The sequence below is a fragment of the Pteropus medius genome, unplaced genomic scaffold (genome assembly GCF_902729225.1).
Source record: "Pteropus medius unplaced genomic scaffold, Ma_sr-lr_union100, whole genome shotgun sequence".
NCBI lineage: Eukaryota > Metazoa > Chordata > Mammalia > Chiroptera > Pteropodidae > Pteropus > Pteropus medius.
This window is the reverse complement of record NW_024351731.1, coordinates 20,965-46,575: the sequence shown is the minus strand read 5'-3', so window position 1 is coordinate 46,575 and position 25,611 is coordinate 20,965. Positions and strand designations below refer to the sequence as shown.

The 25,611-nt window shown below is 36.9% G+C and overlaps 1 protein-coding gene across 6 annotated transcripts in view; it reads left to right on the top strand.

Moving 5' to 3' along the window:
• Positions 1-25,611, top strand: part of CYRIB (CYFIP related Rac1 interactor B) — a 121,128-nt gene that overhangs the window by 86,892 nt on the left and 8,625 nt on the right. For 2 of the 6 annotated variants that reach the window (XM_039845868.1, XM_039845867.1), the window contains 5 exons: positions 7,967-8,049; positions 14,855-14,976; positions 20,008-20,113; positions 23,874-24,010; positions 24,874-24,951. In XM_039845868.1, coding sequence (XP_039701802.1) covers positions 7,977-8,049; positions 14,855-14,976; positions 20,008-20,113; positions 23,874-24,010; positions 24,874-24,951 — 516 coding nt within the window. In that variant the 5' untranslated portion in view covers positions 7,967-7,976. Of the gene's footprint in view, positions 1-6,990; positions 7,074-7,966; positions 8,050-14,854; positions 14,977-20,007; positions 20,114-23,873; positions 24,011-24,873; positions 24,952-25,611 lie in introns of all 6 variants that reach the window. The other 4 variants (XM_039845873.1, XM_039845871.1, XM_039845869.1 and 1 more) reach the window with 3 other exon arrangements.

The window sequence follows — 25,611 nt, the reverse complement described above, 5'->3', positions numbered from 1 at the left end:
TTCAACTTGGCGTTCACCTTATTGCATCATTTTCTGTGTGGTACGTTGACTAGAAGGCTCTTTTCAGTATGTGTCATATAATGCTCTGTAATTGCTCTCTCAGAACACAGCAGTTTGGTTATTTTCTCAACAGATTCCAGTGGATGAATTACTTTCTCTGAAAGAACCATGGTTTGTTAGTAACATTTTTTGCGTGTGTCGACATTGTTTTACCTTCAGAGTACAATAATACATTTTTATGTTAAAGCAGATTTTTAAACATGTAATAGCTGCTTAGTTGAGGATTATGAAGGTGATTCGCTATATTTTTATTTATACAAAACAGTATATTTTGTCATGTTACGTTGTTATAGTTTCTGAACACACAGCTGACGGGTGTCAACAAAACGTAAGCTTGTGGTTCCTGTCACTTGTGGTCTTCGCATGTGTGTTTCATTGTCTGAAAATTGCATATTTTTCGTTACTGATTTTTCATTCCATTACTATTTCTTCAGATTCACAGTACATGTTATATGAGAACCAGAAATGTCTTGGCAGACAAGTAAAGCAGAAGCACATTTGAATTCCACGTGAACCCACCATCTTGTCAGTTTTAAAGACTTCTGGTTGTTTCTGCAGATGTGAATGATAAGACAGAGAAATAGCATATGTACTATTAAGTAATATTTTTATGCACAACAGAATATAATTCAGGAACATTTTATAGTAATATGTTTCTAAAAGATCTTTTTTGCCTAGAATTCGGAGCTTGGATAAATATAAGAATTTTTTTTCTTCACCAAAAATGGCTGGTTGTTTCTAAGTGATCATTTTGGTGAGGTGTTTTTTTTTTGTTTGTTTGTTTTTACATTCACACATTCTTAGTCACCAGAAATTGGTATGGAATTGTGTTAAAGCATTCTTATGAAATCTGTTGTTTTGAAGTTTTATTAAAGAGAAACAGGTATGTTTCAGTATCTCCTTTTCCTCTAATACTTCATATTCTCATTCTTTATTCGGTTATCTGTGTCGAAGATGATAATGGATGTTGCCTTGATTTTAGAGCTTCCTTGTAAAATTTGGAGGGGGCAGAATTGAATGCTATTTTTAATTCTTTTTCAGAAGATGTGAAGAATTCCCAAATAGGGCTTTTTTTGGAAGACCTGTTATCTAAAGAAAATTAAATAAAATTGAAAACCATATTCTAAAGTTTATTTAATCTCATGACTGCTGTTCAGTTTTATGGAGATCACAGTTATGATATAGGCCGGTCTTCGTTCTTATTTGTATTTCGGAGCCATATTTATGGCTGTAGAAGGATATTATGCTCTTCCACAGTTAACTTGGCAAGCTGTAGACCGTCTCGATATTCATATTATCTGTTAGTTTATTTCCCTGATACTTAATATTTCAAAAATTCTTAATAGTCGTACATAGAATATATGGGTTTGCGCGAGAGAGACTCCACTGATGTGACGATTTCACAGAGAAGGCAGTGAGCTCTTTCTAAATTCTAAGGCCTTTTTTTTTTTTCAACTCAGAGTTTTCAGTTGTCAGTATTTATTTTGGTCTTTTTACTCCCCTCCTTGGAACATTCCAATAACTTTATAGATAAATTTTTGTTTCTGTGTGTATTTTTAATTATGTTGAAATTTTTCAACAAATATTTATGACTGCCTGCAACATCCCAGGCATTCTAGTACTTGGGGATAGAGTAATATACAAAAACAAAGCCCCTGCATTCTTAAAGTTCACCTAGCAGTGGCTGACAGATAATTGAAGGAATGAGTGTATGGTAGATGGTGATGGCCTGCAGTTCGGGAAGGCGATAGAGAGGAGGGAAAGAGAGAGCCCTCTCTGAGGTGGTCTGAGCAGTGGCTTGGTGAAGTGCCGTAGCTTGGTGTCATTTGAAGGTCTGTGGACAGAGCATTCTAGGCCAGGAGTAAATGTTTCCTTTTCTTTATTATTATTATTATTATTATTCATTTTGGTAAAAAATATAGCGAGGTTATGTCTTGAACATGAGCATAGAGGATAGATGGTTGGAGGTGTTAGATTTAAAAGAATCCTATGTGAAATGGTCACCTGGTGAAGCAGGAGAGTAGATTGACTGGAGGTCCATGGTAGGGTCGCCTAGCAGAATGGATGCCCTTTGTGTTTGTGGTCCCACAGTTAGTGGGGATTCTTAATAGGGGTGGGGGGGGCAGTTTTTCTCCCCGGGGGATTTTTGACAATATCTGGAGATACTATTGGTTGTCACAGCTAAGTGCTAGGGTTATACCGATGCGTAGAGGCCTGGGATGCTGCTAAACATCCTGCAATGCACAGAACAGCCCCCACCACAAAGAATAATGTGGTTCGAATGTCAATAGTGCCAAGTTTAAGCAAGCTTGATTTATAGTGAAGTTAGTGTGTTCTGTTTTTCTTCCTTCTCATTTCTCACTCAGAAATATTTATCAAGATTACAAACTGGGCTCGAAGAAAGCTAACAGTAAACAAGTGGAGTAATTCGGGTTGTGTTGAGCAGACCAAGGGACTAGGTTCGTGATGTGGTAGAAGGTAATGGGGCAGGGAGGGTACAGCTACCGTTGATAAGGCTGGCAAAAGGGAGCTTCTCTGAAGAGGGGCCATTTGAGGCGAGGCCTCAAGGATGAACAGAAGCCAGCCATGGGAGTATCCTTGGGACTAGCATTCTAGGTGGAGGAGACAGCATTATAAAACCCTTGAGTTTAAAATAGTAAGTGGAAGTAATAGCATCTGATAGGAATTTTCTAGAAAGAGAGAAGAAATAAGATGTTAACTGTAGTGTATAGTTGTTTTCCTTTTGGCCTCTATGATTCTAATTAAGAAAACTTATTTTCAAATGTCTTATGGGAAAATGGTCTAATGTGTTTACTAAAGTGCCTTTTGTGAGCTCAGAAATACATTCCACAGACTACCGGCCAGGAAGAGCGTGTTCCTTTCCAGATAAGTCGCCAGCTTTGAAACAAACGTGTAACATAGGGACTCGTCACAGAATTCCGCCAGAAATATTACAAACACTTGAAGTAAACTATGTCCAGTTTCTGTGTATTAAATTTCTTAGCTCACTTACTAAATATTTGTAATATTTAGTTTAAATTCAAGGATTAAAATAAGATAATTTAAAAGAATTCTTCAGCTTTTTCCTTTTAAATTCAAATGTTAAGACTTGTCAGTTTACTATTCTAAATTATAATATTGATTATTTACTTTGAAATAGCGCCTCTAAAATACATCAGTAGTATTTTAGACCAAGTTATATATAATCTGAAAAATCTTTTATCTCTTTTGGTATCCTTCGTATCAGATTTATTTATTCATCTGAAACCTAGAAGTCTTATTAGTCAGAACTCTTTTAGATGCAAATGACTGAAACTCAGTTCAGCTAAACAAGGAGAGATTGAAAGAAACGAGAGTATCTTAAAATCAGAGGAAGATATCTGCAGCTAAACTGAGGGAAATGGTAGCTGGAACTTAGGAACGAATAGAAACAGAAATTAATTATTTTAGGGCACTCTCTTTGACTCTGCTGCAAGTTGGCTTCATTCTTTCATGACAGACTGGCTTCTCTATGGCAGGAAATAGGGCTGCCACACCCTCTGAAGCCTCACATTCCACAAGTTTTGCTGCTGGGAACACTGGTCCTCTAGGTCAGGGGTTCCCCACCCCCGAGTCGTGGACCAGTACCGGTCCATGGCCTGTTAGGGACCGGGCCGCACAGCAGGAAGTGAGTGGTGGGCAGGCGAGCAAAGTTCATCTGTATTTGCAGCCGCTCCCCAGCGCTAGCATCCCCGCCTCGGCTCCACCTCAGATCATCAGGCATTGGATTCTCATAAGAGCGCCGGTCCCTGGTGCCACAAAGGTTGGGGACCGCTGCTGTAGGTCAGTCAGGTTCTACAATAGCCATAGCGATAGCAATAAATAGATTGGTAGGCATCGTCCTAAATGTTTTGTTTCTATTAACCCATTTATGGGTTTGCAAACCCTCTGAGTGGATGTGTATTATTATGTACATTTTATGGATAAGGAAACAGGCATGGAGAAGTTAGGAATCTTGGCTAAGGTCACAGAGCTGCGAAGTGGCAGAGTTAGGGTTTGAACCCAGGAATTAGCCAGAACTGACAGTTAGCCACTGTGTCACATTCATTGAGATAAATCACATACAGGGGGTGGAAGGTTTTGCTTTGTTTCGTTTGGGGCTGAAGAGTTCCTGTGCACGACAGATACGGCTTTAATTTTTTTATTTATCCTTTATAAAGGTAAACAACTGATAATATTATAATGAACTGTTTTTGTCCACAATCGGGGTGGCCCACACAGTATCTTCACTGAGTGCTGTGTGCCGGAGAGACTTTATGCACTGGATTGTACTACATCAGTGGTTCTCAGCCAGGGGTACTTTGCCCCCCAGGGGACATTTGGCACTATCTGGCGTCATTTGGGGTTGTTAAAACTTGTGTGATGAGTTACTACTGGCATCTAGTGTCTTACAGGCTCAAGATGCTGCTAAAGACCCTAGAATGTGAGACAGCACCCCCGCCCCTGCAACAAAAGACTTACACGGCCCCCAGTTTTAGTAATGCTGAGACTGAGAAACCTGGACTAGGTAAACTGAGCTGTTTTCAAACTGAGTCTGTATTCGGGATGAAGAGGTAAGGAAGTCTAAATCTTTGTGTGTGTGTGGAGCGTGAAGCAGGATAAGGGATAGAGGGGGTCACTTTAGGCTGGGGCGCCTTGAGAGGAGGACTAGGTAGTGAAAGAAGTTTGCAGAAGGAGTTGTAGGAAAATGGAGCAGACAAACTTGGCTAGTTTCAGGGTTTTCCCCGAGGACCTACTGTGTGCGTACAAGTAAGAAGGTAAGGAAACCTCCTCTCTCCCTTTTCCCTCCCGTACCTGGTGATGGTCTAATTTTAGGACAGCCTTTCACAGTGTTCGTGACAAAAATGGGCTTTGTGATTTACTCTGATTTATAACATTGAAATTGATTGATGATTTGAGGACTCTGGTTTGTGTGAGAAGGAAATAGAGCCGTTATTGTTTTTTAAAAGTATTTTGTGATTCTTGGGTTACAGTGATAACAACAACCAGTATTTATTAAATACCTTCTGTGTGTCAGACACTGTGCTAAATCAGAGGGCTGACTCTCACTGAACTCTTGTAATAACTCTTTAAGGCAGTGACTACAATTATGTATATTTTACTGATGAAGAAAATGAAAATGAGTCCCAGGATGGTTAAGTAGCAGTCTCGAGGTCAAACAGCTAGTAAGCTAGAGTTAGAATTCTTGTTTGAGTCTGTAGACTAAACACGCTTAACACCAAGTGGCGTGCTGCCTTTTTCCTTTTAAAGACAATTAATTACAGTCTTTTCTCGGGCTTCTTTTTCATTTACAGTTGACGTTTTGATAGCACTAGGTAATTCTTTGTATGTTTGGTTCTTGCTAGCGAGGGAATTTTTATGTGTTTAGAAACAGTCCATACATATTTGAAATACTCTATTTCCAAGTCATTCCTTAAAAAATCTATTGAATAAATTTAGTAACCAAATTGAAGTAATTATTTAGATGTGATGATTTTGGGAAAGTGCTTATATTTTCCTTATATATCAAAAGTTGTATTACTAAACTTTTTACTATGTATAAGATAATGTGAAATAGTTCCCCTTTAGTTTTTATCTCAGCTTATCCGTTTGTGTATAACATTGTACAGACTCTTTCCGGTGAAATTCTGTACAATAGGGATTTTCATACCAAAAATAAGATAGATCCCTACCTCTTCCATTGGGGGAGTATTGTTTTCAAAGAGAGGGGCCCCTTCATTATTTATCATATTTGTGAATAAATTAGATGACTTTTCACATTTTCTAAGAAATGTGTGTTCTAGTCCATCAGACTCTGACCTCTAAAGCAAATAACTGTTTATACTGTTATTTCCTCTTTGGGAAGTTTAAAGTTAGCCTTTTTCCAGGGAACAGCACAGGTGGCCAAAGTGCTCTACTTAAACTTCTTGTAATGAGGGGTGATAATAAGGAGTCTATTCTGTCATTGATAAAAAATATATATATATATTGTTATTTTTATGTTTTGCTTTCATATATGCCAGCAATTCCATATTGAGAGAAAAAGTACTGAGATTGGGGGAGGGAAGGCGAGGGGATGCGAGGAGTCCGTACCTGTGTTACCCTCATCTTCCTTCCCTGTAGTTACTGCAGCCTCCAGGCATCCTGGGTTCCTGGCACCACCTTCCACCTCATCCTCACTGAGTCATGGCAGATTCTTGGGCAAGGTTTATGCCAGTACCGTATTTTTACTGTTTTTCCTCTGTGAATCCACTAAATTGTGATACTTGCTGGCTCATTTTGTACTGGTTTGCTATGTCAGCTTTTACGCTACATACTTTGTATTGTTGTATATAGTTGATATTGTTGGATAATCTGTGAGTTAAATCATTAAAAGTTTGGTTAATCTTAAGAGTATTGAAAATGTAAAAAACATTGGTTTATGTGTGGTAAATTTTTAAGCAGGCCATTAATTGGACTCCCTTCAGTCTTTAATGGTTAAATGTGGTTTGAATACTGTCTTCCTGTATTCCCAATAGAATTTGATCTGCAGAAGGAAAATATCCCTATTATTTAAAAATAATGTTCTCAATATTTACTTATTTGATGTTAATTTACATTGAGAAGGTATGCCTCACGTTTTAAAGGGGTAACGCTCGCATAATCAGATGTAAATATTGCAAGTTACATGTAAAAGTCTAATCTTTTTACAGTCTTGCTTTATGTAACTTTTTTGATACGTGGAAAAGAGGGACAAGAGCTATAATCTTAGAGCCAAATGTGCTTTCGCTGTTCCAAATTTTTAATGCCAGAAGCATCTAGACCTGCACCTACCTGTTGGTAATTATGAGCAAGCCAGCCTTTGCCGAATCCCAGGCCTCTGCTTAAAATTTTTTTACTGGAACTAAATGATGTTGCCATTTTTATTTTTAGGTTTGCTGGCATGGGTAATCTCATTAAGGTGCTAACCAGGGACATAGACCACAATGCAGCACATTTTTTCTTGGACTTTGAAAGTAAGTCTCTTTAGCCCTTCACAGCTGGTGTATAATGGTAAAGGTGAAAGATGAATTATACTCACACCACAGTGAAGGCCAGCCAGAGTATTTGTTAATAAAATATGGAGATTCAAAGTTTGCATGATTTTTTTCTTAATCGTAGGCAAACATCACCATCATATGTATAATTCTTTAGTTTTTCATTTGCTAAAATCATGTTGAGTCTGTAGCCAGTGATGTCCTTTCATTAGTCCATGAAGCAAGTAGCCTTATGATGAATATTCTAATAGTATGCCTTAGTGACTATGCTTAAAATCCTATGATAATTTTATAAGAAATCAGAATTGTGCTGCAGATCCAGAATCAATACTTAAATAACCTCCACAAATTAATAACCAAATTCAGTTAGAAATATATGCTTTATTTAATGACATATAGGAAGTAGGTTTAATTTTCTGCTATTTAAAGATAAAATGCAAAGGTGAGCTGTGGCCAAAACTCTTGATATTTGGCTTTGAAATAAATTGTTGTTTCAATATAATATTAAACAAGATTACATGTGAATAATTCTTGATCAGAAATTTCTTTTTCAGAATACTAGCACTATTGGAATACTTACAGAATTTTTCATTATAAGGCCATTAATGAAACTTGTCTTGGGAGAATTTGGAGAAGAATTAGAGCAACAGTTGTGCCATTGTGTACGGGAAAACCACATTTCACCTCTAGGTCCTACATATCAGCACGTTGAGAACCCGGCCGGTCGCTGTCTGCCAGAGCACAGGCTGGGTAACCTGAAGGACGAATTCATGGCCTAATGAACATTTTCCCTGTTACTATTTTTTAACAAATTTCAGATGTTCTTTTTTTATAAAGGGATATTTTCTCTTTTCTCATTCTTGTCTTGACAGGTACCTTAACATGGGGAATCTTCTTAAAGTTTTGACATGCACAGACCTTGAGCAGGGGCCAAATTTTTTCCTTGATTTTGAAAGTGAGAAGATGATTTTATATCTATTTCTCTTTGCCTGCAGTAGACTGCGTTTGTCTTGCACTAAATGAATGTTTCCACTTTGCCATCTTTTTAACTGCTTTGCATGACTGAGCTATGAATTGCTTGAGTAAAATTTCTGGTGCCTTCTAGAACTGGAAGTCATTTTATAGATTAAATTGTGATAAAATGCTTTCATTTGAATTTTTATAAGAGATTCATATCTCTTAGTTAGATATTATTTTATAATTTGAGATCTCTAATGAAAACATTTGAGATTCTCTAATGAAAAATATTTTATAAAAAAATTTTGGTAGAAAGGAAAAATGCTACTTCAAGATTTGTTAATAGGCAATATTTGGAGAAAAATTACTAACTCTTTATAGCTATTGAAGTATTTTAATACAAATCTGTTCATGAAGGCCATTCAAAGCTCAGTAATTTGGGCATAATATTAAAAGGTAAGTGTGAACCTTAATTATTTAATCTTTGCAGATAATTTGAAAAGTTAAGAAATAATGTATTTATTTCGGGAATTCATCTTTCGAACTCTAAATAAAAAAGAAAAATAATGGGTTCACAGACCTTTAAGTAATTTGCCTTCTGTTTGTTTTGTGTTGCATGACCTATTGTAATGGTCTGAGAGTGGCAGGTAAGTGTCCTCGACCCCATGCATGCTGAGAAGCTTGCTCTTGTGGCTGTCAGTATCGCTTTCGCTTGTCTGGTTGTCAAATTGAAAACAATGATATTAAATGGGTGTTTTAGTGTGAATGTTGCTCTTTTCACTGATCATTAGAAAATTGTTAGGAAGGGGTGAAGAGAGAGCCTATAGATTGTAATGTGATCCTTTCCATCATTACCTACGATTCAAGCATTCAAACAGATTTTTGTTTTTATTTATTTATTTTGTGAACAGATTTTTAAATACTTGAAATTTGAGACCTTTTCTGATTTTAGAAACAAAGAAATCCTTTAAAATAATCCGTAGGGAGTCATTGCCTTTTCCATCAACTTCAATTTAGTTTATGCGCTATTATGCAATTCACTCTACTTTATAAATGATTTATGTGTATATTTTTTTCTTTGAGCCAGGACAGGTCATATGAACACATCAGTTTGTAGCGTATCTCCATTTTATGGAATCACTGATGGTCTCTGATGGTTTTCTCCTTCTGTTACGTTCCTATCAGTGTCTGTGTGGTCTGGGTACTGCCTGCAGGCGAGCGAAGAGTGCGAGTGTCAGTATCGGGACCATGGGAAATTGTTGGGTCTTTAGGGCAACATGTAGCTAAAAGGATATTGGTTTTCTTGACCCTTCTCAACAATTTACCAATGCTATTTAAAGTGCATGTTTAGCATGAATTTAATCAGCTTGGGGATTTTGAGCAGATTGCTGACTTGAAGATTATTCTTTCAGATGAGACAACTTACATAATAGAGCTGTATTTTAGTTTATTTGCGTCTGTTTCAAACTTGGTCTTGTATATTTTTCTGTTATTCTGTTTCCTTTTTACTCTTTATCTCAAATTCCTTACATTTGCAGATCTTGGCTTTGATAGAGTCAAGATCTTGTTCAAGACTTGGCACTTGATCTTTTTATAAACCTAGCATTATGTTGTGGTCAAGTGAGAAAGAATTTACTGTAGTTTAATTTAAAATATTATCTGGCCTTGGTCTTCCACTGGGAGGGTGGGGCGGGAAGAGGTTGGATCATCCTTAAAATTTAAATAGCTAATTTAGTGGCAGGAAACGGTTAAAACGTCTAACAACAACAATAGTCACCAATAATGAAGAACTACATGTAGTGTTAACTTCTTAAAGGCAGTTATAAATTTCAAAATGCTCTTTGTTGCCTATAATCAGCCAATGTAGAACTTTTGATTTAATGCTTACTGGTATACGGTAAATGAAATTTAGTCAAAACATACTGTATACTAGGCCAGAGTTTGTTATTTCTTATTTAGATTTTAAAATGTTTTCTTTTGATTCTAACATTAGAGTTCTCTTTAATCAGTTTTATCTCTCATCCATTTGTATATTTATCTTCATTTTTTTTTTTTTTTTTTTTTAGAAATTTGCCTTTGTAGACGTTTACTTATCCTTAAGATACTCAAGTGAGCGACCTTAACCCTTCAGATAGATTCTCTTTTGAACTGTTTTATACCAGGCTCAAATTGCCAACACAGTTGATTTGCCAGTTCCTTATGGTTACTGAGAATAAAGCCACATTTTTTTATTAAACTATTTAGTATTACATTGTCTATTTTTAGATGATGAGTAATGTTCAGGTTAGCAGAGTAATTTAGTTTTACTATTTCCATCATTCTAATTGGTTAAATCTAGCTCAGTGTATCTCCATGATTGGGCAACTGTAGCAATAATTCCATGCTGGCATTTTGCCAGTATTTTTCAGGCTGTATACAAATCAACTGTTCTAATACACATTAAACATTATTTGGTGGCATCCTGAAGTTTACAAAATAAAGACTATGTCTTTATCGTAAATCATTACTCCCTTAATTTACATTTGCGCACACACAAGTGCTGTTTTTCACTTTTTGGACATTTGTGGCTTGCCACCTCCGAGACACCAGCAAGTAGGTTGTGGGGATGCAAAGATAACTAAGATACAGTCTCTACCTTGGGGATTTCTCAGTCTAGTAGGATAGATAGAATTAATAATTTTCTTTACATAATTTACATTTAAGGTATAGAGCAGGAAAGGATTAACCTTACCTAGCAGCGAGTAGATTGGGCATCATGGAAGACTTTCTGATGATGACATTTGAGTTGGGTTGTAGAGGATGAATTAGAATGTTTCAGGCTAATTTAGTGAAGGACATCGTAGAAGGGACATGTACAAAGGCCTTAAGGCATGGAAGATATACAATGGCCTTAAGACAGTCTGTTTATTGAAACGTTATCTGTTCTTGAGGTAGTAGAAAGCGGGTCTTTTTCTTAAAACAAGTTATACCTATATGATGATTTTATTTTAAAAATAATGATTCAGTTAAAATATAAGCTCAGAATCTCCCCATACAGTCTGGTGGCAGTTACACTAATGACAGCATTAGTTCACTAATTGTGGTTCTTGGGAGAAAAGGGGACTTTTATTTATTTATGTTTATTTCCCTTCCCAACCTCAGCATAGTGCTTTATAAATGATGAAGTTCAGTATTTGTTTATCTTGATTTACTTATCTTCAATTAGACCAAAGAAGGAGAGTAAATATGGGCGGATATTCGCAAATGAGAAATAGTCTTACCTTCTCTGATCTTTGTTTTTAGTGCCTTTCCATTTAGTCATACATTTCCTCTAATTCTGTGTCTTTTGTGTTACCTGTTCCCCCGTTTTAAAAATATTGATACCCACTTTTTTAGTCTAACTTAATTTTTCCATTTTACTTTTTGCATATTTTCAATTGCTTTTGTCCTGTACTTTGAAATATGTTTATTCTAGTGGCATTTTCATATATTTATTTTTCTAAAATGATAATAGGACTTTATTTGTTCAGAGATACAAATGCATAAAGTCTCTTTTAACTCATGCTGGAGGCACATTGATATCTCTGTACCTTCTCATCATTCAACAGATATTATAGAAAACCCACTAGGTACTAAGTTTACATTGTGTCCAGTAGTATGTACTTACATCGATGTCCCTGCCTCGATGAGACTTGAGATAGAATGTCAGTGTTTACTGAATGAATGCAAGATTAAAGCAGAAAGAGCCCTTATACAATTATATTTTTATGTGACTTTTTAGTTTTTTTCCTTTTGTAGCCGATCTTTGCCTCCTTTTGAACCATAACGACTTCAATTTTAGCCATTACTTTCAGCGACTCTTCTGTAGGAAACCGGTGTGAAATGATTAAAACATTTAGTTTTACCTTCAAACAGTAAGGACAACTGAAATATGCTGTAATTTCCCTCGAACAGCTTTTAAAAAGAAGCTCCATGAGTAATCACTGTGCCTGCTCTCAGTAGTAGACACATAATTTTGCAGTCAAATGAACGTCCTTTTATTAGCTGGCTAAGGGATACGTTTTTCTTCAAGTAATAACATCTTTCATTCTTTGCTGTGAAAAATCAAAGTGACAAGTCTTGGGTTCATTATATGATACCATTTTCTGCAAACATGCTCTCCCTTACACAGTCTCCCCGCCCCGGATCCCGCCCCCTCGCATGGCTCGCTGTCGGTGGAGCGCTGCTTACCCGTCTGCTCTTTCCCGTTTGTCTTCATTTCCGCAGCAGTCTTCAGCAGCTTTCAAAATTATAACCGTGACTCTCCTGTGACAGTCTAAAAACTGTTTAGTCAGCGTGGCGCTGGGCGTTTTTTCCACCCTTAGGGGAAACTGAAATATTCTTCATTTTTAAATTTCTTGGTACTTATTAAGTTTTTAATAATTATTAATCACTTACAAGGTCTATTTAAATCTACATGTTAAGTATCTTTGTATATAAGTCTCAGTGTCACATTTTCTGTTAACAACTAGTCACCACACCAAAAGTGCATAGTTCAGTATTTGCAAACTTTACAAATACCTTTTAATATATGAAAGTCAAAATGCTAGTGTTTGTCATGAATTCCCTCTTCATGAATTTAAACTATGATATATGTGTTTACTATTGATGTTTTGTCTGTAGTTTCACAATCCATATGAAAAAGTTTAAAACTGCTGTTTTTGCATGTAAAAAGTATTTTTCTCTTCTGCACCTGGTGTAAGTATAAACGTTATGACGTGTACTTTTCAAATGTGTGTGTCTGACTCTTACTTTGGAGAATATAGTCTGGCTAAATGTGGAAGGATATTACTGCTAAATGATGACAAACTGATTTTTAAAATATCGTTTAGCAGAGACTCATGGACATGGACAATAGACTAGTGGTTACCAGAGGGAAGGGGGGAGGGGGAAGAGGAGAGGTAGAAAGAGTAGAGAGGGTCAAATATGTGGTGACAGAAAGAAGTCTAACTGTGGGAGGTGAACACACAGTGTAAATATATATACGCCTTCCTGTTAAAGTGTACGGATGAAACTTACTGGATTTCCTTAACCAATGTCACCATTAAAAAAAACTAATAATTAATTAATTAAAACCCACAAAATAAAATAAAATAAAGTATCATTTAGCTACACTATCATTGTTTGCTCCCAATAATGTCTATAATTTTAGATAAATTTTTTTAAAAAAATTTAATTTTTCAATTGGCTCCTCCTTTGTAATTTTTTTGTTGTGTTTTCATTCAAAACAGTATATGATTTATGAAAAGAAATTTGAAAAATAAGGGAACAGATATGAGAACACAAATTCTTAAGTTGGCTTTGCACATAAATGTTATTGTTTCTGTAGTACTATTTTAAGTACGTCAAAATTAAAATTTGGTATTGTAATTGTTGATTTTAGAAAATACGTGGTATCTTTTTGACTAGTTGGCAGGTTTAACAGGTGGATTTGAATTATGACTTGCTCCAAGGCAAAATAAAGTTACAGTTTTTAGGCATCTGGACTCCTGGTTTCAAGTGTGAACTAAAAGTTTCTTTAAATTTTCTAAGGAGAGGAATATAAATAGATCAGTGCGTATCTGTGGACAGGTGGAGTGAGTGGGCACAGAAAGTCAAGATACTACTTTTATATGATTGGTCAACAAAGAGATTTACCAGAAATGTTCTTAATTCCCATTATATAAATTTAGACTGCCTCCCCTATCATAACAGAAAATTTTAGCAGGGAGGCATTCTGCCAGCGTAATTCCTCTCTGAAACATTATTGTAATCATAATGTTTATAATTTTAAGTGCTTTATGCCTTCTGTAGTATGGAATGTGGCCTAGTTGGAAAGAGTTAAGAAAAACTCAGTTTCCTCACAGAACATCCATTTTTCTCCAAAAAAAAAAAAAAAAAAAAAAATTTATTAAATAAAAAGATTTATCCTTAGAGAAACAAATGACCATGTTATTTAAAAACAGAATTTCTGTTACCTAGAGTCTAGCAGAGAGAATTCCAGATTTAGTCGTGGATTGACATATGTTTCGAGGCTAACACTACAGGTGGTGGAATGCCCATATGTTTGTCTTCCTGATTACGCTTTTTATAACTAATTCTCCCTGCGTTTTTCTCTCACTCAGCATTAGGGATGTAGGGACTCAGTTTTTGCTTCAGTATTGAAAAATTTCAGTGATGACATTGTGGCCTAGTAATTCCGGAGCAGTTTCATAATTTGAACTCTGCTCAGGAACCTTGACCTTGTGTTAATTGGCAGAAAAGTTCATGAGCACACAATTTAAATGGTCCCTAGAAGAGAGGAGCATCTAAACACTATTCTTTTAAAACAGTTTTTAATTTTTTATATGAAATTTAGTCATTAAAATGAACTTTATAGGAAAGGAAAGTCACTTCAGTCTTAAACCATAGATGAGCAAGATATAATAACTTTCATTTCTGTTATATTAAAATAGATCATTACTCATGAATTTACCATCATTACTGATAGTGATGAAAATAGTAGAAAGTGATTATTAATTCCATCACAATTAAAATTTTGAATTATAATTCTCAAGTTCAGTTAATATCCAAGTCATGATTTATAGCTTAAGTAAATAGTACAGTTTGGTGTTCCCGTGCTTCTTTGTGACAGGAACTTGAGGCTAGTTAAGCAAGTGTAGAACTATGGAAAAGTTCTAACAAGTGCAAAGTTAACATTGAATAAAATGTTAGTCGTCTTTAGAAATTTGGATTGCTTAGAGTTATACATGTGCTAAAAAAAAATCATGTGACTGTGCATTTTCTTGTGCTTTCCTGTTATTTAGATGCCCAGCCTACAGAGTCTGAGAAGGAAATTTATAATCAGGTGAATGTAGTATTAAAAGATGCAGAAGGCATCTTGGAGGACTTGCAGTCATATAGAGGAGCTGGCCATGAAATACGAGAGGTAAAGCATAAACATTTTCCAGTCAAATAAAATTTACTGTTTTAATCTCTCTTGTTTTCTGTACTTTGGAATTCTTTTATTGCATATTAAGTATTATATTTAAAGGAAGATCGCTTGCATTATTTCAAAAGTGGTTGCAGTGATACAAGAGTAAAGGGAAAACAGTGTTCGACAAATATGTGATTTATGTATATTAAATATGTGATTTATGTATGTTACGTATTTTTTTGGTTGCTCTCACACCTGCCTCCATGGGGGTGGGGGGGAGACCATTTGTCCTTTCTTTGGAAGGGAGGAGAGAACGTAACTTTCTTTGGCTTTTTTGTTCCGCTGGTCTGTTTTTTCGGCTCCTAAGCTTTACAGGGAAAGCTGAAATCATCCATGTTGCCCGGACTGCCCCTGGCTCTGTCTGATGGTGACTTTACACCACAGAGCAAATGTCTGCTGGGGTCTTCCTCAGCTTTCTTCGCCCAGACCTCTGAACTTAACCAGGTTTCATTCCATTCATCAATTTTTCCATTTCTTCTATTTTTCAAAAGAAGCTATGTCTCTACTACGCCAAGGCTGACTTCTCTACCCCTGTTCTCCATCTTCCTCTGGAACCTGACTCTTTACGTATTCCTTTCCTTAATTACATCGTCTGTGTTTTCTCTTTTATTGACTTCCTTCCCTCCGCATCTGCACGTTCTCAGGTGCCCTCTGCTGCCAGAGAATCTCCCCAGCCTCTGTCTCCCCACACAGCTCTCGAAGGCGCAGCCCACACTGCGCTTCGTTCCCTCCCCACCCTTCTGTTTCTGCGGATGTCCTCTGAACCTAACGGCGCCGACGCCACCGAGGACCAGTCTGGTGGCTTACAGTTCATACTCAGTTCGATTCCTCTGATGGCGTTTGGAGGACTAGTGAAGGCAGAAGGAAGTGCAGGCACCAGAAGATGACAATTCAAGAAATGCTCTGGGCTAAGTGGCCACAGGTTTTGGTGATTGGCTGGATGTTTACTATAAAGTAGAAGAGAGAGTTTACTGACTCTTTGGTTTCCAGTTTAGTTGGTGTTAACCATTAATGAGGGAAATTATAGACAGTGTGAATCTGTTTTTTGCCTCTCCCGCACTGAACTCGTTCCCTGAATGTCTCACACATGTACAGTTCCTTGCCTTTGTTTCTGTCTGGAATACGTCCTTCCTTTTTTCTTTTTCTGTTCAATTTCTGTCCTTCCTTCAAATTCCAGTTATCTCTTACTTCCCTATATCCCTTGCTGTAGTACTTTGCATATGTTTCTTTTATAACCGTAACTTTTTTTTTTTTAAACCATTGAGAGTTGATGTTATTCTCTTTGCTGCTGTACCTCCAGCTTGAGGAGAGCAAACTGGGTTTCTTATTTTTGTGTTAGCAGCACCTAGTGCAGTGCTTCATAAGTAGTAGCTGTTGAAGAAATGATAACTACAAGAGCTTTAGATTAACCTTGCCAATGTCCTTGCTTACAGAAAACCTTAAGATTATTCAGTAAATGAAGGCATGTAACCATTTCTGTGAAATTTCAAGTTCTCTAAACATTTAAACATACTTCGAAAAAGAAAACATTTATGGAAGCAGAAGATTTTAAATGATTAAGCAGGATCCTAATTTACTAATTGATAAATTATTCTTTCCCTACAGGTCACACCAATTCACAAGTCGTTCAAAAAATGTTTCATACTTTCTCCATGTTGATTATTAATGCCACGGTTTATTTTAGATTGTTCATCAGTACCATTAAACTTCTTTAAAGTTTATTTTCTCATTGAATTCTTATCAACTGTTTATAGTTGTCTCCATAAACAATAAAGAAAAACTATTACCTATTTGATTTTTTTTTTTTTAAGGTAGAACTCATAGGGTTTTTTAAAAAAAAACTTTCTAAGTGGAAGGGTTACTCTGCTTCTTGTGGGCAATGTTTTCCCAAAACTCTTTATGTGGACGTAATTGAACAGATATTAAGATTCCATTATAATCTTCTGGAACAGAGTAAAATGATAGAAAAGTTGATATATAGGGCTTATGAGGCTATGAAGCCAGGAGCTCTTAACACTGTGACCAGAGGTTGAAGTTCACCATGGGCCGCTATAGTCTAAACAGCACTGTGTTCTCCTAAGGAGATACAACATTGGCCACATGTAGTTCACTCCTGGCATTCCGTGATTGGTCATATGGGAAAGTAAATAGATGTTTCAAAGTTTTGAAGAGTTATAGAAAAATAATACTGAAGAACACTAAAAAATAAGAGAGAGAATAAAAAGCAATGGTAAGAGATTCTCCTTTCAAGACTTTGAGACTTCTTATAAAGGTGCTATCATTAAACTGTTGGGTAAAGGAATTAAGGATGGAGAAATAGGTCAATAAAATAGATATAAAATATGTAAGCCAGAAAACCCTTCTTAAAAAACAGCATTTAAGGCTTTCATAGATGGGGATAAATGTGTAATCCCTGAGGAATGTATGTTAATGGTTGGGTTTAACTGTACATGCAGAAAAGATTTTTGAATAGTATGAAAACACTTTAAGTAAGGTACAAATAAAAGTTGAATATATACCAAATATACAAAGAACAGGTGTAACCACCATAACTGTCCTGGGTCAATGTGAAGATTTAGAAGAACAACCATTTATGAAAAAGCAGTGACAGTAGAAGAAATGTTCAGACTTGCTAATAAGCGCACATCATCGTCAAAAAGTTTTCCTGTACGATAATAGTCAAAAACTCAGTATTTGTGGGTTTGTGAAAAAAACAGTCTTAATGCAGAGTGGTATTATAAAATGGCTGTCTTTTTGGAGGTCAGTTTGGCATTATGTAAAACAAGACCTATAAAATTATTTGTACTCTTGCACTAGAATCTTACATTTTAGAGAATATTCTCCAAAAGAGAATATTCATTCAAGAGGAAGGTAAATGTAAAAACCATTATGGCAAAGCAAAAATGTGGAAGTGGTTTACAGATTCGTTTTGAGAATAAAGTTATATAAGCCATCTATATAGCCTAGCTGAACACCTGACACGTGGAGCATAGACTGAGAATTTATTGCTATTACCATGCTAATGGCGTGGAATTATATATCTTTTTGTTTAAATAGCATTTTATTAAACAGGACTCTAAATAGAATAAAATTTGATTTAAGGTAGACTCTATTACATAAGCAAAGCTTATTCTCTAGGAGACTTCACTAGAGATGGAAATAACGACTCGCCACTCATGTTTCAACCATTAACAGTTTCAGCATTTTTGAAAATGAGAGTTGGACTCACTGCTCCACAGCAGCCGCACCACGGACACTGGTCTGAGCGCCCTTCTGCCTGTTGGGCTGCCGTGGGTGCTCTCCCAAGAACGCTGTCTCCCAGCACCGAGACTGGTGCGAAGGGAGGAGCGGCGAGAGTTGTAAGGAGGCTGAAGATGGCACTGCCCTCAGTTCTAGCCCGAGCGAGGCAGGGCCAGGGAGCGAGGTGACTCTGCTCGTTTTCGTGGGTGAAGTTTGCTGGAGCGTTTCGGTACTATGAGAATGAGTAGATATTTAGGAAGTCATTTTTAGATCCTTGCAAGAAAACTTTGATAGGCTTCTCAAGGGAAGAAAATAAAATTTTTTAGCTATTTGCTCATATCCTCAATAATAAACAATTTTTTACTACTTGCTATAAAACATGGCTGAGACTGGGCTTGAGGCTAAAAGTAATTTTTATATACATCAGGATGATATCACAGTCCCGTCAAAATATCCACATTAATATAATGTGAAATAAAAATTGTTACCTGTTGTAATGTCAGATTTTATTTAACGTTAAAAAATTTCTAGTCGGTCACATAAATGAGATTTACTTCGGACTCCTATTATGTTTAAGCATCATTTAAAATTTTTTATATTAAAAAATAAAGAAAATTTGAATATAATGCCAAGCTTATAAAACAGATCGCTTAAACAATACGTAGCCCGTTTATTGAGTTTGTAGCTAATTTATTCGGCACATCCTCTGAGTGTATAATTTCAATTTTATTTTGCTTTCTTTTTTGTGGGGAGAGGGTGTAGATGAAGTGAGAATGCTAGTAGTGCCTTGGGAAAATTCAAACGTGTCGAGACCTCCCGCAGGTGTTCATAAGGAGCCCCCACACCACACCTTGGTTACGAGTTTCAATTCCAGATGGTGTGTTTATGTTGTTTGAAGATGTAAGAGAAAGCAAACCAGGTTGTTGAAAAGAACATTAAGGACTTAGAAAAGCAAAAGAAAGATGAAAGCAAGAAAATAGATTTCTTTGAGAATAACCCCCTACGTTCACAAAAGATTGCCTAGTGGTCTGAAAGACTGGGTATAGAGAGAGGCATATTCACATTTATATTGGAGCCTCTAGATTATGGTTTATTTTCTCCCCTTACAGATTCGAAACTAGTTTTCACACCTTCTTATTCAGGAAAACTTGAGAAAACTTGGACTCCAGAACAAGATTTTAGTTAAAGGGAATAAGTATGACAGTTTCTGAATCACGTATTTCAGGTTGATGTAGGTTCTTATGTGTTCGGGAGGTTTCTTAAAGCTACTTTGGACCCTGAATTTCTTGAATTTCTGAAAGTTTCCTAGCCTGTTTCCAGAGTTGGCATTTTATTTCATTTATTGCATTTTTGGGGTTTATTTTTATTCCGCTAAAATAATTATTTGACCAAAAAAAAAAAAAAAACCACTAAGAAAGCCTGTCTGTGACATGGGAAACAATAGAAAATGGTTTGTTTTTATGGCATTAAAAGGTACCAAGGCATAGTATATTCCACAAACACATATCCTGTAGGCTCTTACTCTGTTATTTCTGTATTCATTGCAGGTTAACTAAGAATGTGTTGTCACAGGTGTGAAGTGTCGGTGGACTTGAGAAGGCCCGCCCTCGGCATCCCATTAGTCTGGATTTTCTAGGTTATTCCAGGGTTTCTGACGTTTGCTGAAACCTATATTTTAATGTAAAAATTATACTTTTCTGATTTTTAAAACTTGACTATTTTCTTTTCTTTTGGGTTTTGAAGGCAATCCAGCATCCCGCAGACGAGAAGTTACAGGAGAAAGCATGGGGCGCGGTCGTTCCGCTCGTAGGCAAATTAAAGAAATTCTATGAATTTTCTCAGAGGTTAGGTAAGTCGAAAGTGATTATGACTTCCCTGTTGAGAAAGACAGCAGAAGTAATTTAGAGGATTTTATGTTCACATTGCTAAATTTATATGTTCCATATCAAGCAAGCTCGTTTTGATTGAAGATTCGAGCATAATCTTATCATTCCTGTCAACCCAGGTTTTCGTTTATTTAGACCATTCTCCTTGAGAAATTGTAATTTCCACAAGGAAATCTCTGGTTTCTGTAGCCTAAAGGTCCTCATATCTGTTCCCATATGTGGGAACTAATCCACAGACCCCTGGATTATTTAGATTTTTGCGTTCTTAAAATCATTGCTGATTATCCTCAGTTCATATATCTAAAACTGTTTAAGATGAGAGATAGGAAGCTTATGATATATCCAAAGTTATCTAGCGAGTTATTAAAGCAAAAAGAATTAAAAACCATTTGCTTTTTCCCTTGCATGGGAAAAATTATTCAGAGATCAGACTTGTACCTTCAATACAGTGAGTAAAAGTTGAAATTCCCTTTCTTGAAAGAGGAGGCAGAACAGGTGAAATTTAGCCATTTAATTTGAAGGATGGAAATTGGCAGGGCTTTTCTGTGTGAAGTCGTGGAGGAGAGGAAGAGTGGTATAAATGTGTCAGAAACTTGAAACATTTAAATTTAAGTTCTTGACATGTTTTACATACTTTTGATTTTTGAATCTCATAAATATGTTATTTATTCTACATAAATACAAACAATTTAATAAGAAGACCATACCGTAAGGTAGAAGTCATGAGCTAAATTTAGGCCTGAGATGTAATTTATTTGGCCCACATAATTTTAGAAAATTCCTGATTAGCTGTCAGGTTTAAAAACTGGTAAATTATTTGCGTTTGGGGTTTTGTTGTTTTGAAGTTTCTAGTGGCTTTGGAAAAATCAGTAGCTCAGGCAGCAGTTGATTCAGTGATCGGCATCGGCACTGAGGTGCGCACCATCTCTCCGTGGGTAGGGCGTGTGCTTTCTAGTTTGCACTAGGTTCCTATAGCTTCCTAGTTTTCTTATATCTTGGTTTCTATATTCTTTTATATTAGCTTCTTGGCCAAGTGCGTTTGCAACTTTTACTTTAAAGACGAAGTCCTGTTTTGTTTTGTTTTGTTTTGTTTTAAAGATGCTGTGCTTTTAAATACCTTTTGCGATAGAAGTGTTTTATAAATTATCCTTTCTTACTAGAAATCAGAATTGTCATTTCTTTCCCCCTGCATGACAGTCAGTTCTTTCCCACGATTGGCCTTTCAGTCGGGTGTCTCCATCGTTTGTAGCTTTGTGGCCCCGGAGAGCCTGGGTCTTTTTCTCCTGGCTGTGTGGACTCCAGCTCATTTCTTCCAGAATTTAGAGCTTATTAGCCCATTAATTTCCTCCTTGTCATCTACCTTGTCTAAGTCATAACCACGTGGTTTTGTTTTAGGAGCTTCATTAGAAAGCCCAATCCCTATGTCACCTCTTCTTCGACTTCCCTTTCTTTCCAGCTGAGGCAGAGACTTGGGCCACCTCTTGGATCCCACCTTCTGGGATCCTCTGTCTCTGATTCCTCTCTTGATGCTGGGCATTATGGGCCAGTAGGACTGTCGCGTATCAGCAGAGGCCCCCAAGGCAAGAGGCTGATCTAGCCGCTTCAAAGGCAGCTAAGTTAAGCAGCCCTATCGTCTCGAGTATGTGTCCGCATTATGGTAGATCTGCCATCGAGGGCTTCAGCCATTCATGGACAGAAGTTCTCTAACTGTGGTCACTGGCCATTTCCAACTCAGCCAGGTGATCTGATTCCACCCCTTGGGGTCAGGGGGACCTTTCATGCCCCGAAGTGGCAGAGTGCCTTGAATAACCCTGGAAGTCTTGTTTTGTAACAGTATTGGTATTTTGTTTTGTTTTGTTTTTTTTCTGTTCTCATCTCTCAGACTTTGCTTTCCACTTATATTAACATTGACACATGGACTGAATCTTGGGAGAAACAAACCATTTTCCAAAATAGCCAAAAAATGTTTTTCCTCTTCGTTGATCTTCGCTCCCATGCATACGCCTCTGTAAGCCGTCCGCAGCCTTCGCTCCATTCTTCATGCTGCAGGCGAAGCGGAGTGTGTCAGTGCTGATCTGATGTCATCCTTGCCGCAGTAGTTTGTCCGGGGACGTGAGGATGACAAGCCCAGGCGCTTAATATGGCTCACCAGGCATGCGTGCTGCTTCCGTCCGGTTTCTCTCCTCCGTGCACTCTGTTCTGCCTGGGTTGGTCTCCTTGCCGTGTGTCTGCCCTGGCACGCGCTGAGCTCAGGATCTGGCTCCCTTTTGTTTCCTTTCTATTGCAAACTCTTCCTCATCCCTCATCCTTAGTGGACACGCCCATCTCAGCCCAGATGTCACTCAGGGAGATATTTTCCTGGGCTCTCAACTAGGTGAGGTCCCATTGTCATATCTTTCACACACACACGTACGACTGTAATAATTTCTCTTTCTTTAGGGAGCATGTCTACCTGCATCTGTTTCCCAAGTGCCTGGCACATAGTAGACAGTATGTTTTTTGACTTACGATTAAAAAAGGATAATAACTACGATTTGGAGTTATTATTGTTCGGTTGACAAATAATGTCATGAAGTCTCTAGCTTAGTACATGGCACATAACTGACACATAAGTATGCACTGTGGGAAGAAATCGGTAGGTTTTTTTATAAGGTTACAGGAGGCTAGGTAGAATGTTCCTTTATTTGAGAGACAGTTTATATAGTAGAAAGAATACGGCTGCAGAGTCAGAAACTCCTGGCATTTACTAGCTCAACCCTCGACATCTAACTTCTTTGAAACTCGGTTTATCCATTGGTAATACCCACGTCATAGCTGATGGTGAAAGTTAAGTGAGAGCCTAGGTTAAGTGCACAGCATAGGTGTCGGTTCATTATTAGGTCTTCATAAACAGCAGAGCTGATATTTTTTTAAGTTAAAGATTGATCTGACATAAATTTATCATTAAGAAATATGTTTATTAATCCGACACTTACTCATTAATGTCAGATCACCTTCTAACTCTGTAAGTTCTTGTTTTCTCTGAATAGAATCTAGCATTATTTTCTGATTCCACAATCTGTAACTGAATTAGTTTGATTTTTATAATTTTTTGAAGGGAATTATCAGTATTTCCATCTTTAAACACAGTATTTATTAGCCTTGCATTCCAAAAGTAGCACTTATTTCAAAGGGACCATTTTACTTACGTAATGAATTAAAATATTTATATAATGGTCCTCAGATGCCAAGTTTTTAAGAAACTCAGAAAGCTACTTAATAAACCAATTTTGTTTCCTTTAATAGCTGAAAGAAAACAGTTTATAGATAAATAAACAATGTATTCAGAGTATGAGAAGTTGATAATTCATTTGACTGTGGACATAGTGACATCGAAGTTACTTAGCTGTAGGTAACAATTACCATTTTATAAAAATCAACACTGTGTAGAGTGGTGAAAATAATATAAAATTTGCTCTTTGATCCTGGTATTTAATTCAAATTACATTCTGTGTTTTTAATTGGGTTTATAGAATTACAAAATTGAATATGTCCTTCTAAGGTTTTTATTCTATTAAACAGTATTCAGCTTGAACGATTGTATTCAGGTAATCGAAAAGATTTTAAAGAGACCTTACTTTTATGAGAATTGAAATCATAACACTTATAAATTGCTCACTTTTTATTAAACATATATCAGGGAGATGCAACTTAATATTTTAATTTTTTTTTTTTTTTCTTTAGAAGCAGCATTAAGAGGTCTCCTGGGAGCCCTGACAAGTACCCCGTATTCTCCCACCCAGCATCTAGAGCGAGAGCAGGCTCTTGCTAAACAGTTTGCAGAAATTCTTCATTTCACACTCCGGTTTGATGAACTCAAGGTGGGATTTTTCTCCTAGCCCAGAGTGCATGAAAATCACAAGTCTTTCAATGAACACTAGGAGGAAATGCCTGGAGACTTTATTAAAATGTTTCTAAGTTATGTCTGATGTTCCTTAGGAAGTATGGAAAACTGGATTTTAAAATTATAGCAGGTCTTTTGATATATGCATAGCAAATAGCAAATTACCCAATATTCAGTCTTAACTTCATTTAAAAAATATTTCTGGAACAATATTGACCTTTTCTGATTTTTTTTCCTCCTCATTCCCAGTTTATTTCAATTTTCTTTAATATAAAAATGTTAAGATGTTTCCTCCCTCTTACTGCTCCGCCCACCCCCCATCTACCTGTCCACCTACCTACCTGTCTCGTATTGTTGGAAGGAGTGAGTGTAAAGAAATAAGTACTGGATTTCCTGTCAGTACACCTGCGTTCCGCTCTCAGCCCTGTCACAGTAACCAGTTCCACGGCCGGGCCTTTGACTTTTCAGGGTCTCAGTTACCTTGCCTAGAAAATGGAAGAGCTGAATTTCTAACTTGAGCGTTTCATGATTGCGTCATAGACAACTATTCTCTTTTATTAATACTTTGAGCACAAATGACTTGTATATAAAATTTGGGAATTATACCGACCGTGACTAAGAAACAGTCTGTACAATTCTGTATGTTTGGTAAGGACCAAGTACGGTGTTACATAAGTGCAAAAAACCATCTTGAATGATACCAGTTTTAGTTATTAAAATGGTACTACAAATTGGGAATGTTACTTAACTAGTTAAAACTGTGTATAGTAGAGTTTTCAATTGAGATTTATACTATCATGTAGTACATAATACATTTTTCTTTCAAAATGTCTTCTTTAGATGACAAATCCTGCCATACAGAATGATTTCAGCTATTACAGAAGAACGTTGAGTCGCATGAGGATTAATAATGTTCCAGTGAGTTAATGCTTTGAATTAGGGGTGGTGATAACTCATCTCTCCGCTTGTTCCATTTATCCTTTTATTTGTTCATTCACTCAGTCATTCTGATAAAGTTTAGTAATTAAGTTAGTAATTATGAGCACCCACAGCTATAGGAAGAAAGAGCAAAATGTAGCAAACATTTTGGTTTTGACTCTTTTTCCCACTCTGTCTCTTAAATTCCTACGACAACTTCAGTAAAATTAGTTTTGTCTACATAAGGTTGACTGTAATTTCTCATTTTAATGTCACAATAATATTGTGAATTATGGTTATGAGTATTGTGTCCCCACACCCTTAGAATGGAAAAATCTTGGTGAGAAACTGGCGAGGATAGAAGTCCTAGTGTTGGCCAGTGGGGTGGTGGGCTTCGAGGGGGCGGTGGGCTTCGAGGGGCCGGGCTTCGAAAATGGGTGGGCTTTAGGGCAGTGGGCTTCGCGGAGGGGCCGCGGGCTTTCTGAGGGGGCAGTGGGCTTCGAGGGGCCGGTGGGCTTCGGGTGCCACTGTGCCCAGCCTGGCCGTGTGAGGAGCGGGCTCTGCGCCTGCGTCTCGGCTGGTGGGGCATCTCCTTCAGTTTGAGGTTTGTGAGCCACTCAACTTCTCCTCATCTTAAGCTGTTGAATACCGTTTTCTCCC